Below are 17,456 nucleotides of genomic sequence, written 5' to 3'. Positions count from 1 at the left end.
GGTCCTCTTCATTCCCCTTTTTAATAGGTAGGTACTATATTTTCTCTTTTCCAGACCTCTGGGACCTCACCCATCCTCCTTGAGTTCTGGAAAATAATCACTAACTGTTCAGAGCTTGCTTCAGCTTGGTTCCTCAAGTATCCTAGGATGAATCTGTCTGGTCTTGATTACTTGAATACATCTAACATCTAAATATTCTTTAAAATATTCCCTATTTTGGCTTGTGTTCCTTCCTCTTTATTGTTAGTATTAATTGTGTAGAATATATGGTCACAATTAGTCTTTTTCAGTGAAGACTGAAGCGAAATAGACATTGAACACCTCAGCCTTCTTTATATCATCAGTTATTAGCTCTCCTTTCCCATGAAGTAGAGGAGACACACTTTGCTTTGTCTTTCTGTTGCCCAAATCGATTTAAAAATCTTCTTCTTATTGCCTTATTGTCATTTTATGCCTTAGTCTTTCTGATTTTGACCATACAAACTTGTGCTATACTTTTGTACTCCTCCTTAATAATGCATCCACGTTTCTACTTTTTGTAGGATTCCTGTTTGATTTTTAGGTAATTAAAGAGCTCTTAATAGAGACATATTCGCCTTCAACTAGTCCTCCTACCTTTACTTTACATCTGGACAGTTTGCAGTTGTGCCTTTAATATTATCTCCTTGAGAACTGCCAGTTCTCCTAAACTACATTTTTCCTTAGATTTTCTTCTCATGGGACTTTACCTACTAGATTCTCTAAGTTTGTGTAAGTCTGCTCTTCTTTTTTAAAAAATCCATTGTCCTTATTCTGCTGCTCTACTTTTAACTTTCCTTAGAATCAAGGAATCTATCACTTCATGCTCACATACACACAAATTGCCTTCCACATTTGGATTCACTATCAATTCCTCCTTGATGGTCAGAAACAAGTCTATAATGGCTGTCACCCTAGGTACTTCCTCCATTTTCTGAAACAAAATGTTGTCCCAAGTACATTCCAAATTTTCTGTATTACTTTTCCAGCAGACATCTGTGCAGGTAAAGTCCCCCATTATTACCAATTCTTGTGTTTTGGATATTTTGTTTATTTGTTCTAGAGATGACTCATCCACCCCCTCTTCATGATTAGGTGATCTATAGTAAACTCCTACCATGACATTACCCCTATTTTTTAGTCCTTTTATCTTTACACAGAGACTTTCAACTGGTCTGCCTCTTGTCTCCTTCTGGACCTCAGAAAAAGTGTATATAATCTTGGTGTATAATACAATAGTCTTCCCTTTTTATCTTGCCTGTCCTTCCTGAACAAACTATATCACTCTCTACTAATATTCTAGTCACGAGACTTATCCCAGGGTGTCTGTGACTCCAATTATCATAATTTAGCTTAAGTACTGTAGTAGAAAGTAAGATCCTGAGACATGAGGCCTAATATAACAAGCCGGGCCTAAGGCCTGAATCTAAAGTAGTAGTTGGGCCCTGTTGTTATAAAACAAAGTTAGCAGAAGTCACACTGTGAACCTGCTGTCAAATTCACAGAATCTGGCAAGAACAGAGCTGGTATTGCAAAAAACACACATTTCTAGATAAGTACTAGGCACAAAACACTCCAGAAAGTTGGTATTAGAACATTCCAGAAAGGTGGTATTAGATGGTATTAGAACATCCCAAATACCTAGTATGGTACAAACACACTCCCCAAAGATAATGGGAACATGTTGACTCCTCTTTTAAATAAGGTCAGGATGACAGTATGATGGATAGAGATGTTTTGATCAAACCAGCATATACAAGGTAAAGGATGGTATTAACCATATCAGAGGGGCAATGCGTGTATTATACATGTGTTATATCAGTGTATAAAAGAGGGTCTCAAAGGCAGTGTCTTTGGCTGACCTGGGGGTGATGAAAAACACACCATCCATTGAGCTGGTCTATTGTAAACAGCATGCATGTGTTAGTGGGCTACTAGGACCAGGCTTTGTCTGTAATAAACCTGGACAAGTGCCTTTGTTACAGAACCTGGGTCTGTGGATTTATTGGGCAATTTGATCGAGCTCTGCTGTATCAGGTAGCTGGCCAGAGCCAGTGCAACACACAGAGAGAACACACACGCAGCCAACACCTGATGACAAATACTAATACTTCCAGTTCTTCCAGTTATTTCTGTTTATTCTCCATATTCCTTGCATTTGTGTATAGACATCTAAGATGCTGAGCAGATTTCCCCACTGATTTCCCTCTTGTTGCACCTATGACCCTATTGTAATTTTCCATGCTTCCCAACCCCCAACATCTAGCCCTCTGTTAAAGTTGCTTATGCTTACCTGTGGGCTTTTTTCATCTGCCCTCTTTGAACCTACTTTAAAGCCCTCCTCACTCAGTTGATGAATTGGTGCACAAAGATGCTCTTCCATTTCTTGATCAGGTGGACCCCATCTCTTCCCAACAGACCTTCTTCCAGGAACAGCACCCATATTTGAGAAAGCTGGACTCCTGCCATAGACAACATATGCATAGTCTTTCTTTTTTGATCCTGGTAAAAAGGCAGAAAAATGAAATGTGCTTGAATATTGAACAAGCTACGGCAGTTGGTTGCGATCTTAGAATACAGAGCTGAAAAATTAAGTATTTTGAGGTTGTTTCTATTTTACAGACTTTGAAACAGACTGATTTTTAGTTTTTGCATGAAAAAAGCCTCTCTTTTTTTGGTAAACAAAACATTTTTACAACAGATTGGATAAAAAAGTTGATTTAAAATGTTGGGGGTCCACTTTTGTGAAATTTTTGTGTATTTAAAAATACAACTTGTATCTGAATACTTACAAAGTAGATCTTGGACAAGTCATTAATGTCTGAGTCTCAGTTTTCCCATCTATGAAATGGAGATAATGCTCATTTAACTTACTACATGTGTGTCTTGTGGAATACTTAATTTAGCCTCATTCCTGCAAACTCTTATCTTTGTGAGTAGTTACTAGTCATAGGACTTCCCTTGATAAATTTTTAAATAATATTTAAATTTTCAATTATTTTGACTTCTGGATGGGACACCTGTCGTAAATAAGCAGAGTTACTCAGCAGCTGTTTACTCACAAGTAGAGGTTATGTTTTGAGGATTGTGCACAGATAAAGAGCGATATTTTACTTTGTACACACACTGAATAGAACACAAAATACAATTCAAGTAAAACAAAAAAATTACTGATTTATATTGCAGAGAATACAATGTAAATCAAAGAACCTGTCACTATTCACTAATAAATATGTTCTAAAAGTTAGCAGACCCTCAGAGGAATTTGTTGTCCATTTCATTGAAGAAATTACAGATGTAATTCCAGCAGCGAGAAAATCATTATTCCTAGTTTAGAGTCCTTCTGCAGCACTTATCTCTGAGTCAATTATTAAAGTCAATGGTTATCTCCTGGTATTATCCTATTGTATTTTAATTGAATGCAGAAGATTTTTTTTAATTAGTAGGCTCTTCTGGACTCTTGTTCATGCAATCATCGGTGATTTCAATACAAAGCATACAGAATTTATCAAAATGATAGTGTCACAAAGGGGGCATACAGCACTTAATTAGTGGTAAGATGTGTGAGCTCCATCTAAATCAATTAAAAAACTAAGTATATCCACTTTTTATTTTTTGCAAGTGTTAGCCTTTACTTTTAGGACTTAACTGCTTAGAGGTTAAGAATGGGTAATTTGGTTAAATAAATAAAATTTGTCTCTTCCAAAGCCTTTTACTGTTTCTGGAATTCAATTTGAATCAAGCTTCTGAACTATTCACATACATTTTTGTTTATTTCTAGTTTCCTGCAATTGCCAGGAGTGTTAATATAACACCAGAAAGCCCTCATGATTTTTCTCTTATGATAGGAAATCCCAGAAATTTCATGACATTCAGTTCTTTGGGGCTCTCTAGTCTATTTCCTCAGATTCGACAGCTTTGAACTTTTGGATCTCTAACTTCAATGATCCTAGAGTCAGAAAAAACTTTGGATCAGCATCTCAACTTTAGGCTGCTTTTCCAAACCAGACAAACTTCAAACTTTTTGAAGTTTGCTCATTAATAGTGGAAATGCAGCACTATTCACAACAAACTATTGTATTTAATTTCATAATAGATTCATAGACACATGTTCAGTAGTGTTGTTACCTTCATTTTCTGGAACATCATCTCTAGATTTTTCACTTTCTAAGTTGCCCTGAAACAAGAAGGTACCTCAATGCATAGATGGTAGGTTTTTCAAAAGCACAATGGCCTAACTTGTCTCTCATTGAAGCCCATGCTGAACACTTGAAAACTTCCATCCACAGATGTTTGTTATTATGATTAATATATTTTACTTCTACAGCCTGAATCTATTCTGTAGCCCCCACCCTCTTTTTAAAAAAACAAAAACAAAAACCTGTGAACTCAAGTAGTGCCTCACAATTGGTTTGTTCTTCTAAACCATGCACTGTGATTTCAAAACTAATTCCAGTAGGGAACAAATGAGTTTCATGAATGAGCAAGATAATACAAAGGGAAGGAGTCCTTATGATAGGCATTCAGTCATGTAAACAATTATCTGTTCCAGCTGACAATTGCTCAGTATGCGGATCTTAAAGCTGCATACCCATTTTGATTTATTCAGTCTTCTCTCCTGTTTCTATCAGATGTGAAAATAGCAAACTGAAAACAAATAAAGCTTTCCGATCTGAAAGTTTTATGTACCTAGGCAAAATCTGAACCTTAGCTCATGAAACTAACATCACCAGTGCTAATAAAGTGGTGAGAATAAATCACATTCAGCCAGTTGCTCAATTTATGAATAATATAGTACTTCAGAGGGAAAACATGATTTGCAAGAGAAGGCCAAACAGGAGATATTTAAGATGGTAATGACACTGCCACCTACGGCTGAGAGAAAGGAAGGGAAGACTTGCAAAGCTTCATTTAATCGTCTTGCTTCCAGAACAGGTAATTTGCCTTGTGTTTCCCTTTTCTTTTGACAGCATGAATCAGAAGTCTTATACATATCCTATGATCCTAACAAGCATGAATTCTCTCATGTAATGGAAAGAATTGTATCCAGTAGTTTTAAAGTCCTTATGAATAACAACCAAATGTTTAGCAAAATTATCTTGAGAGAGGGTGTCACGACTGTAGAAAATTTAAAATTTTTTACAAATTTACAAATTTTCCAAAGTAAGTGTTACAAATTTTACAAATTTACAAATTTTCCTAAGTAAGTGTTAATTTTCCCATGGTATGCAGCCAGCAGCCCTAGTGAGGCTCCTTAATTTCAATATTTTTTAAAAAGTTGGGTTATAAAGCTGAGTTGCCATGCAGAGATGAGCAAAAAATAAAAATTAAAAAACAAAACAAAAAACCAACCCTCCACACACAACTCATACCAGAGAAAACAGGAAAATATTAAACTTGTGTATGTGAAAGTGACGTATTGTTTTGCCTAAAATTTTTCATGACAATGATAGTGCTGCTGAAAAATTATTTCACACATGAATGCTCAGAGAAAGCCAAATTCTGATCCCAATGAAATTGATGGGAAAACTCCCATTGACTTTATAGGCACCAGGATATGGTGCAGAGCTAAATTCAGAAATTTCTTTGGAAATGGATAACGAGATTCTTCTAAATCAACATTGGAAATGTATCGAGGGTGAAGAACTCATTCCTATCCAGTATCATGGAATAGTATAAGGAGTGTAACTAGGAACAAAATCTTTGAGGGACAAATCCTGCACGCCTTTAGGACAGGATTCTACAACTGAATCCACATGGTTTGAAATCTGTGCCCCCACAAGACACAACCCATATAGAATTAGCTGTTGGAAGAGAGAGGTTCTGGTACTATGAATTTAGAGTTGCATGGTTTTTTTTACTGCTTAGAAAACATTAAAATTCATTGTCTTTCAAAAAAGTCATTTTTAAAATGAAAAAAAAAAAAAAAAAAAGAGCATTGCCTTGACCTATGGGGACTAAATATAGGCAGGTGCTACGCAATCTTTCACTTCCCCAAAGCTCTATCTGGGAACACAAATCTTAACAAGATAGGCCCTATTCTGTGTTTCTCTTGGATAGAAATATGTGCAAACAAAATTTATAATCAATATGGGTGAACCTCTAAAGATTTGGTTCTATTTGGAGAGGCATCCAAAAATTCAAACACCTAAATAAGTCACCTAAACTGCTTGGATCTTGTAAATTGTCATAGAATCTTACAAAGTCATAGTTTATCATGACCTCTGGTACTGTCTACTTATTGCTGAGGTGGAAGTTACATGAAAATAGCCTTGCTAATGATGTTTTGGTACTTCAGCTTCTGATCTCAAGAAGAACATAGTGCAAATGCAAACACAAATAAAAGCTACTAAAACGGAAACTACATATTCACCTACCAAAATAAATAAATGGAGCACTCTGAATTGTGGGCAAAAGGTTGAGTCTCTGATATTATGTCAGCTTTCTCACCCACCTCCAATTAGGATAAATGCACTAAAAATATTGTCACTTGTAACCAGAGTCATGATTTCAACTCTTACCTCTAGACTACTCAAGTAATGACTACTCAAGTAATTATCTTTGGACATGTAGGTCTCCATTATTACATCCTTGCTGCCCATTCTGTAAATACAAAATTGTATGTATATCGATAAGACTTCCACCACAGATTGAAGGAAGCATCTGACTTTTAGACCTCAGGCATTTTTGGGGAACCATGTGCAGCTTATCTTTTATCTACAAAACATTTGAAGATTTTCTTGTTTTCAATCTAAGTTGTTTTTATTGTTTTTTCCCCAAAGTCTCCAGCCATTTTGTTACTGTGTTCTTAACAATTTCACTTTAAAATATATAACACATCTTCTCGTAACACAATGTTTACATTATTCCCTAAGAGTTCTGTATCCAATTGCAAAACCTCATTACATTTTCATAAGCCTTGATTTACGATGATTATAAAATTATATTTTCATAGCTGTGGATGTAAATATTTTCTTCCTGGATTATTTTTGGCTTCCCTTTACCCCAATTTCCTCTCAAAGAACGCTATGGTTAGTAAATTATAGGTGCATAATAAACTGCTTGCTTCTTATGTAGATATTCAGATAATAGATTACTAGTAAGAATATAAGATGCTTACTAGTTTAATTATTTTAAGTAATTACTTTTGGAGGAATGTTTCCTTTGAAGAGATTCTCATGTTATCCATTTGAATGCTACAAACCATAATGTATGCACGTATTATAAATGAATAGTGCAATCATTTCTACACAAAAAAAAGTCAAACACCCTGGATCTCTTGCATGCTCTATTTTGTGAGTATGTTGCAGCTGTCAAAAAGAGTCGCTTTCAAAAATAAAACATCCATACGTCCTCTTCCTCCTCCTCCTACAAAAAAAATCTTATATTTCCATATGCTGTGATGATACAAAGTGTACCTAAAATCATGTTCTGAAAAGCAACCCATTGATGTGTTAGGCAGTAGAAACTGCTTGAAGCAAAAAAGACAAGGTGCCTTTAAATCTGCAATGGCATATCCTGTGAGGCATTCAGGCCTAGATTCTCTACTCCCATCGATGTCAACGGCATTTAGGCACCTAATTACCTTTGAGGATATAGCCCTAAAAACCTTCAACTCCAATTTAGTACACTGGTAGCTGAGAGCTCTTCAACTACCAGGATGTTCTCAGCATCTATCACATGGGGCCGAAAGTAACATTGAGAACCAACTCATTTCCAGCATTTGCTTTTTCGTTTTTATTATTGTATTAGCTAAGGATTGATCATCCTAATGAAAAAATATAGAGTATGGGGATACCAAATGGGCACTTTCAAATAATTGTTGAGCATCAAAGAGGCCTGATGCTGCAGACACTCCTGTAAATATCCTTAGTGATGACTACTCCCAATGGAGTCAATAGGATTACTCACAAGAATGGGTTTCAAAGAATGGGTCCTGAGAGAGGAAGAGAAGAAAGCAGTATATGAATGTAGCCCCTGGAGAACATTTTACAATGAATGTTTTTTTTTTTTTTTGGAGCATAAAAATGAGAGTCGAGAGAAGTCCAAATATAAAGTGAGTCCTCCAAGAATGCATTTTAGGGTTATGTTAACAGAGAGAAGTTTGAAGAGCAAAAGAGAATGGATTGAGTTGCAGACCTTTTCCCAATTCTTTTCTTTTCTTTTTCTTTAACGGTTTATATATGACCATTTAGAGAAAGAAAGATATATGAATTTGTGAGCTCAGGACAAACATCTCTGTTATAATTTAATTTTGCTCTTGCTAAGTGACTTGTCAGTGTAATTTATTTCAGAGCCTTGTACTGCTCTTAATAATGGACAAAACTCTTGTTGACCTCAATGAGAATTGGTCTTGAGGACAGAGATTGACAGAGACCCTATTTCAGCAAAGCACTTAAGTATGTGCTGAAGACTATCTCCATTCATCAAAGCATTTAAGCATGTGCTTGACTTTGTTGGAACTTAAACACATGCATAAGTACTTTCCTATATACGGATGGACTTAAGTACATACTTTATTTATTTATAATATATAATAATATATAAATAAAACTTTGTGTGCCAGGCCCTAATCCAAAGACCACTGAAGTTAAAGATCAACTCCTATTAACTTCAGTGGGCTTCGGACCAGGGTCTGAGTGTTGAAGTATATTAAGGATATCCCTAAAGATGTTCATAGTCCTGACATTGCCTGGTGTGCTATCTTGAGTAATTATCCTTAAGAATATCTATATCCTATCTTGAGTAATTATTCTTAAGTATATCCCTAAAATGTTCAAACTCCTTACAGTGCCCAGTGTGCTATCTTGAATAATTTTGTATCATCTTCCAATTTTAGCCACTCACTGGTTACCCCTTTTTTCAGATCATTTATTAATATGTTGAACAGCACTGGTCCCAGTACAGAACCCTGGGGGACATCACTATTTATGCCTCTCCATTCTGAAATCTGACTATTTATTCCTGCCCTTTGTTTCCTGTCTTTTAACCAGTTTTTGATCTATGAGAGAACCCTTCCTCTTATCCCATGACTGATTACTTTGCTTAAGAGGCTTTGGTGAGGGACCTCATACACTATCACCTTTGTGCACATTTGTTGACTCCTCCAAAGAATTCTAATAGATTGGTGAGGCATGATTTCCCATTTATGGAAGCCAAGTTGACTCTTGCCTCACAAATCGTGTTCATCTATTTTTCTGATAATTTTGTTCTTTACTATAGTTTCAACCAAATGCCTGGTCCTGAAGTTACACTTACTAGCCTGTAATTGCCGGTATTGCCGCTGCAGCCTTTTTGAAAAATTGGTGTCACATTAGGTATCCTGTAGTCATCTGGCAGAGAAGCTGATTTAAATGATAGGTTACATACCACAGTTAGTAGTTCTGCAATTTCATGTTTGAATTCCTTCAGAACTCTTGGGTGAATACCTTCTGGTCCTGGTGACTTATTGCTATTTCACTTATCAATTTGTTCCAAAACCTACTCTACTGCCACCTCAATCTGGGACAGTTCCTCAGATTTGTCACCTAAAAAGAATGGCTCAGGTTTGGGAATCTCCATTACATCCTCTGAAGTGAAGACTGATGCCAAGAATTCATTTAGCTTCTCTGCAATGGCTTTATCTTCCTTGAGTGCTTCTTTAGCATCTCGATCGTCCAGTACCCTACTGGTTGTTTGGAGGTTTCCTGCTTCTGATGTACTTAATATTTTTTGCGCTGTTAGTTTTTGAGCCTTCAGTTTGTTGTTCTTCAAATTCTTTTTTGGCCTTCCTAATTCCTTTTATACTTGACTTGCCAGAGTTTATTCTCCTCTCTATTTTCCTCAGCAGGATTTAACTTTTGGAGTTGCAGCTAGCAAGGGATGTGAAGGGGAACAAGAAGGGTTTCTACAGGTATGTTGCCAACAAGAGGAAGATTAGGGAAAGTGTGGGCCCCTTAGAGAATAAGGGAGGCAACCTAGTGACAGAGGAGAAAGCTGAGGTACTCAATGCCTTTTTTGCCTCCGTCTTCACAGACAAGATCAGCTCCCAGACTACTGTACTGGGTGGCACAGAATGGGAAGGAGGCGAACATCCCGCAGTGCTGAAGAAATAGGTCCAAGACCATTTAGAAGGATTGGACATACACAAGTCCATGGGGCCAGATGCAATGCACCCGAGGGTGCTGAGGGAATTGGCTGATGTGATTTCAAAGCCATTGGCTATTATCTTTGAAAGTTCGTGGCAACAGGGGGAGCTCCCTGAGGACTGGAAAAAAGCAAATATAGTGCCCATCTTCAAAAAAGGGAGGAAAAAGGATCCAGGGAACTACAGACTGGTCAGCCTCACTTCAATCCCTGAAAAAATCATGGATCAGGTCCTTAAGAAATCCATTTTAAGGCACTTGGAAGAGAAGAAGGTGATCAGGAACAGTCAACACGGATTCACCAAGGGAAAGTCATGCCTGACCAATCTGATTGCTTTCTATGATGAGGTGACTGGCTCTGTGGATGTGGGGAAAATGGTGGATGTGATCTACCTCGACTTTATCAAAGCTTTTGATACTGTCTCTCACAGTATTCTTATCAGCAAGTTAAAGAAGTATGGGTTGGATGAATGGACTATAAAATGGATAGAGAACTGGCTAGAGTATAGGGCTCAATGAGTAGTGATCAATGGCTCCATGTCTAGCTGGCAACCGGTCACAAGCAGAGTTCCCCAGGGGTCGGTCCTGGGCCGGTTTTGTTCAACATTTTCATTAATGATCTGGAGGATGGGGTAGATTGCACCCTCAGCAAGTTTGCGGATGACACTAAGCTGGGGGGAGTGGTAGATACCCTGGAAGGTAGGGATAGGATACAGAAGGACCTAAACAAACTGGAGGATTGGGCCAAAAGAAATCTAACGAGGTTCAACAAAGAAAAGTGCAGAGTCCTCCACTTAGGAAGGAAGAATCCCATGCACAGCTATAGACTGGGGACCGACGAGCTAGGCAGCAGTTCTGCAGAAAAGGACCTGGGGGGTAACAGTGGATAAAAAGCTGGATATGAGTCATCAGTGTGCCCTGGTTATCAAGAAGGCTAATAGCATATTGGGCTGCATTAGGAGGGGCATTGCCAGCAGATCGAGGCAAGTGATTATTCCCCTCTATTCGGCATTGGTGAGGCTGCATTTAGAGTATTGTGTCCAGTTTTGGGCACCCCACTACAAAAAGGATGTAGACAAGTTGGAGAGAGTCCAGCGGAGGGCAACCAAAATGATTAGGGGGCTGGAGCACAGGACTTGTGAGGAGAGGCTAAGGGAACTGTGTTTGTTTACTCTGCAAAAGAGAAGAATGAGGGGGGATTTGATAGCAGCCTTTAACTACCTGAAAGGGGGTTCCAGGGAGGATAGGGCTAGGCTGTTCTCGGTGGTGGCAGATGACAGAACAAGGAGCAATGGTCTCAAGTTGCAGTTGGTGAGGTCTAGGTTGGACATTAGGAAAACGTTTTTCACTAGGAGGGTGGTGAAGCACTGGAATGGGTTACCTAGGGAGATGGTGGAATCTCCATCTTTAGAGGTTTTTAAGCTGAGGCTTGACAAAGCCCTGGCTGGGATGATATAGCTGATGTTAGTCCTGCTTTGATCAGGGGGTTAGACTAGATGACCTCCTCAAGTCCCTTCCAACTCTAATATTCTATGATTCTAACTTCCAATTTTTAAAGGATTTTTTTTGCCTCCAAGTGCTTCTTTTACTTCATTGTTTAGCTATAGTGGCCCTTTTTTGTCCTTTTACTATGTTTTTTAATTTTAGCCTCTATTTTAGTGTTTTTAAAAAGTTTCCAAGCAGTTTGCAGGCATTTCATTTTTGTTACTGGACCTTTTAATTTCCATTTAACTAGCTTCCTCATTTTTGTGCAGTTCCCCGTTCTGAAGTTAAATGCTATTGTGGCGGGCTTCTTTGGTGTTTGTCTCCCCCAGAAGGATGTTAAATTTAATTATATTATAGTTGCTATTACCAAGCATTTCAGCTATATTCACCTCTAAGACCAGATCCTCTGCTCTACTTAGGACTAAATCAAGAATTGCCTCTCCTCTTGTGGGTTCCAGGACTAGCTTCCCCAAGAAGCAGTCATTTGTGGTGTGAAGAAATTATCTCTACATCTCATCCTGAGGTGACATGTACCCAGTCAATATGGAGATAGTTGAAATCCCCCATTATTAGTGAGTTTTCTATTTTTATAGCTTTACTAATTTCCTGGAGTATTTCACATTCACCATTACCATCCTGGTCAGGTGGTCAGTGGTATATGCCTACTGTTATATCCTTATTCAAACACAGAATTTCTATCCATAAAGATTGTATGGTATAGTTTGATTCATTTCAGATTTTTACTATATTTGAATCTATGCTTTCTTTCACATATAACGCCACTCCTCAACCAGCACAACCTACTCTGTCATTCCTATATATTTTGTACCCTAGTATTATTGTGTTTCAAAGTGATTATCATTCCACCAAGTTTATCTGATGCCTATTATATCAATATCCTCATTTAAAACCAGGCACTCAAGTTCACCCATCTTCATAGTTCAACTTCTAGCATTTGTAGACAAAACTTAATCACATGACCACTCCCATTACCATAAAGTAAAGTTCCTTATGATAGTAAGAGAGCAAAGTTACTTACATGGTTAATTCTTGCACAACCCAATGAGCAGATTTCACACTTGTTACAGAGTAGGAAGAATAATGATAATTTACAACTGTAGAAAAGATTAATATTTGTGAATACAAAAATTGTTCAACTGGAAATTGCAAATGTTAAGTTCTAAATTATAAGAAACACATGTTGAAGTGACAAACTTCTGATTGGGCCAGAAATCTGCTAAAACCTCCAAAAGTACACATGTTCTTGGCAATGAAAACTAAGGAGAAAAAAGGATTAAAACATTTTAGAACCATGAAAAATGTTTACTTTGAGATCACATCTAAAAATAGGGAATAATAGGGGTTATTTTTTCCAAATAGGTTTGCCCTGACAGCATGTATTAGAAGGTTTATGGAATTAATAAAGACCATTCAATCTAACTAGCTTTTGTAAACTTCCATTTTTAAATGCTCCATTGCCTACTGATGCCAGCTAATTGCTCTTTAATAATGCAATGTTTTTGTTTACGTACTTTTGCCTGGATAGCCATTATACAGCTATGATGATTCTCTGTAGGGTAAATGTACTTTCTGACGTAAATCCTGATTTTTTTTCTGTTGCTTTTCATTCTACTATCAGCTCATTGATCACTTAAACCTCTGGAGACTATTCAGTCTATATTTGCATTTTTCACTTACAATAGATTTGTCATGCATGATTACCAGTGTTTTTCTAGTCTTCCTTTAATGAGGATACCACCTGGTAATACTAATTTCTTCCTCCATCAACTGGCTGATAAATATGCATTTGCTGTGTTCCTAAAACCTCTATTGATTGAAGTACAATTTTGGGTGTACAAGGAAAACACATCAAGTCTGTGATTTTAAAGGTGTTTATGAAATTATATTTTATTTGGGATTATTGACAAATTCATATTATACATGCAATATAGATTTTTCACGTAATCATTGTCCTCATTAATCATTTTTTTCCCCTGTCACTGGGTGTCACAAAGGCAGCCTTAAGAGTTCAATAGTGACTAGTGATTTTGGATGCCTGAGTTTTTGAGTTCCCAACTCAAGTCACCTTTAAAGGGTTTTTTTTTAATGGACTGATACTTATTTAAAAAATTGGAGGATCTGGCCTACTATGCTTGGAAAAGGAAGAGAGGGTAAAATGATCAAAACTGCTGTAATGATTTGGGAGCTGAAGTCCCATTTTCAGAAATGACTTAGACATTGAGAGGCCTAAATCTAATTGAAAGTGGATTGGAGTTATGGGCCTACCTATGTTAGTGCTTCTGTAAATTCTTTAGGCATCTATATGCATGTTATTGGTTTAACCATTGCCCTTTATTTAAGTTAGCTATAAGAGATAATTAAGACCAAAGAGTATGTGAGCCTGCTCAGGAATTTGAATGATATGGGCAGAGGGTTTTGCTGGATATTGTTTTGACTATAGGTGTGTGTGTGTCTGTGTCTGTGTGAGAGAGAGAAAGAGACATGGAGAGAGAGAGAAGAGCAGAAAGCAAGACACTGTCTGAATAAGCAGCTGGTAGCACAACCCTGAGAAACACACAGAGTGAGACATTTTGAGGGGGGTGTTGGCAGAAAGACGCTTGGATTTGTAAACAAACAAACAAACAAGACTGCATTAAGGTAGCAGACTCCATCAATTTCTCCTCCCAAGAGAACAGCCTATAAGACCCTTGAATTTTGGCTAGCAACTCACATCAAAGAGGGTAATGGGTATCATTAAGTGCCCAAATACATTTATAAATCAGGACCTAAATCACTTCTGAAAATTAGATTTAGGTTCCTAAATCTTTTAGGTTTTGAAAATTTTACCCAGATTAAATTATACAATAGGTCATTTTCATGTCTAAGTACTATACTCCTATTGGTTGTGCAAACATTTTTCTATTAAAACACAAGCTTTAGAAATTAAGAAATCTTGCTGGAAGAAAAGCACACTAGATGAGCCCTTAATGTTGTGTTGCTTTTTTAAAACATTGTTGAGAGAGGTTAGTTTCATCCATGGCTTTTTGCAAATTTTGAAAGAAAAGCCAAATAACCTATAAATCAGACGACACCTAGTAATTCATAGTATATTCCCTGGAATATTTCAAGAACACTACCATTCTATGTTCCAGATCTCATGAATCAATTTTATAGTAAAATAAAATTTTCATCTTCTTCTGAAACAGAAAAGAAATGCATTTGCAAAGTTTTTGTCTACCTAAATTATAGTCCCATTTATTTGTTTTTTGATTTTCAGAATGAAGAGTTTTTCTCCATTAATTCTCTCGAACGGTGTACGCAGTTTGAAGAGGCTAGTTTTGCACGTTCTGATAGGGCCAAGTTTAAATTATCTGGTCATCAACGAAAACTAGAATTTATCCAGGTATTTCCACCACTCGCTCTGTTTAAAATATTAGGAAGTCTGATGACAAGATTCTATTTATTCACAAATATATTCCACAATAATTAAATATAAAAGTTCAAGAAAAAGAATTTGAGAGTGTGGGGGAAAAGAAGATTGTGTCATTGCAAATTGAGTTGCCCATGCTTACAGTTAGTCCTGTGGTTAAGTATTTTGCTGAACTGGGGCCTAGAAGAGAGAAGTAGCTTGTAGGATATATTAGACTAAATTTTAAGGTAATTTCTTATCCTCCTTTAATCTATTTACCTCATTAGCATTTTCTATTAAAAAAAGGCACAATCACTAAGCACTTTTATTAGTTAGATGTTATGTTATTAGCTGATAAAACATTCACACAAACTATTAAAAGCTGATTTTTAAATGTATTATGTGTGAATTTTCCTTGGAATATTTTCTTTTGCTGGAGAAGGGTGTGTGTGTGTGTGTTAATCTGGCACCAACCTCAACTACTGTGGGCCTGGTGCAGGTTGTTTTTTTGTGTCTATAAAAATTTCCTTTTATAATTAACTAGATAGACCAAGTGAAGTGTACAGATGAAGATTCAAAATTGCTCAATACTTGGTCTGTCGCTGCAGAGAAGAGCTCAATGACCCGTGATGTAAATAAGTTTGGATTAAAGTATAATACATAATTATTATTCTACATACTACATTCTACTAAACGAAATTCACTTGAGTCAATGGGAGTTTTGACAGAGTGAGGACTGCAGGATTAGGTTCAACCTGCCTAAACATATTAGGTGTTTGTCTCTCTTTGAAAGTCAGTGGGAGTTGAGCACCCAACTCACTTACCTTCTTCACTCTTCAGCACAAACAACTGCAAGAGAGAACCAGGGATTCCTCATCTCTCACAACCTTAAAGGCAGGATGATCTTCTCTTCCCACTAGATACAGGCAATTTGAAAATCTCTTACATAAGATTCTCTCTATACCGGAGGGGGGGGGGGAAGGGGAAAGCACACACCTTGGGTACAAGACAATAATAAAGCTACTTAATAAAGGAAATGCATTTTAATTTCACAAATAATAAAGTACCAGAATTAAACAAGAATCATACTATATAGTAGGTACATGTACTTATTCCAAGGCACATATATCCATATCTTTTAAATATTTGATGATAAAAATATTAGGGAGATAAAATGCAGTTAGGTTTTTATATCAGAACTGATTACATCATCAGAATTTGCATGTATTATGACATCATCAATCCACAGAGATGGAGCTACAGCCTTTTAACCACCTGCAGCATCAGTACTAGCGCTTGGGACAGTTCGTTTGTTCTGCTCATTTGCAGGTCCACAGTGATTTACTGAGTCCTCCACTGTTCTGAAGAGCTTGCTGTTTAATTCATCTATCTCTGCTATCAAGCAGAACAGCAGCCTGCCAGTTCTGCTACTCCGTGAAGGTCAGGGTGTCATGGATCTTAGGAGAGTAAAGAAACTGCAGGACTTGATGCATCTATACAGACAGGATCCAGACATCCTGAGGGTCAAGCAGCTAAGTTTACTGCATGACAATGTGAAGACCATAAAAGATACCATATCATTTCTTCAGTACAATGCCTTTGCAGAGAAGACAATCGAGAAGGAGGAGGATTCACCAGAGGCAGCCAAAAGTAAGGAAAGTGACTTGGAAATTGATGATGATAGCATTAATGAACCAGACCAGGATGATCCCCAAGAAATGGGAGATGAACATTTGGAAGTAACAAGTCAGATGATGGACAAGTCCAGTGAAAAGAGGAAACAGGCCTTTGTTGCTCTGGATCAAGGTGAACTTCAGAAAGCCATTGACTTGTTCACAGATGCTATCAGGCTGAATCCTCACTTCACCCTCTTATACATTAACCGAGCCAGTGTCTTTGTGAAATTACAGAAACCAAATGCTGCTATTAGAGACTGTGACAGAGCCTCTGAGCTTAATCCTAACTCATCACAATCTTACAAGTGGAGAGGGAAAGCACATATGCTCCTGGGACACTGGAAGGAGGCAGCCCAGGACTTTGCCTTGGCACGTCAAGTGGATTCTGAAGAAGACAATAATGCCATGCTAAAGCAGCTGCAACCAAGGGCTGGGAAGATCACTGAACATCAGAAGAAGTATGAGCAAAAATGTGAGTTAAAGGAGATACAGGAAAGGCTGGAAAGGGTGAAATTGGCCTTGGAAAAGGAAGAAAGCATCCAGAGAGAGGAAAATTTCTGGCAGGAGATGATTAGGAAAAGTCACAGACAGCTGAAATTTTTCATAACCTTACTAGATCCAAGAGTTCTGATTGCTTTTCTGGATGTGGTCTGGAACCCAGAAAACATTTACAAATACCGAGACACACAAAAGTTAATGAAGCTTACCCGCAAAACGAGACTGAATATGGTCAACCAGAAATAA

General features: G+C 37.3%; 1 protein-coding gene across 1 annotated transcript; it reads left to right on the top strand.

Moving 5' to 3' along the window:
• The first annotated feature begins 16,487 nt into the window (after nucleotides 1-16,487).
• On the top strand, nucleotides 16,488-17,456 carry LOC137167716 (putative protein FAM10A4). The gene has a single exon (XM_067569986.1). It carries the CDS (start codon nucleotides 16,488-16,490, stop codon nucleotides 17,454-17,456), a length of 969 nt encoding a protein of 322 aa, XP_067426087.1.

This window comes from Emydura macquarii, unplaced genomic scaffold, assembly GCF_026122565.2.
Source record: "Emydura macquarii macquarii isolate MOO-44397 ecotype Brisbane River unplaced genomic scaffold, CSIRO-AGI_Emac_v2 contig_2975, whole genome shotgun sequence".
NCBI classification, from domain to species: domain Eukaryota; kingdom Metazoa; phylum Chordata; order Testudines; family Chelidae; genus Emydura; species Emydura macquarii.
This window is presented reverse-complemented; position numbering and strand designations above follow the sequence as displayed.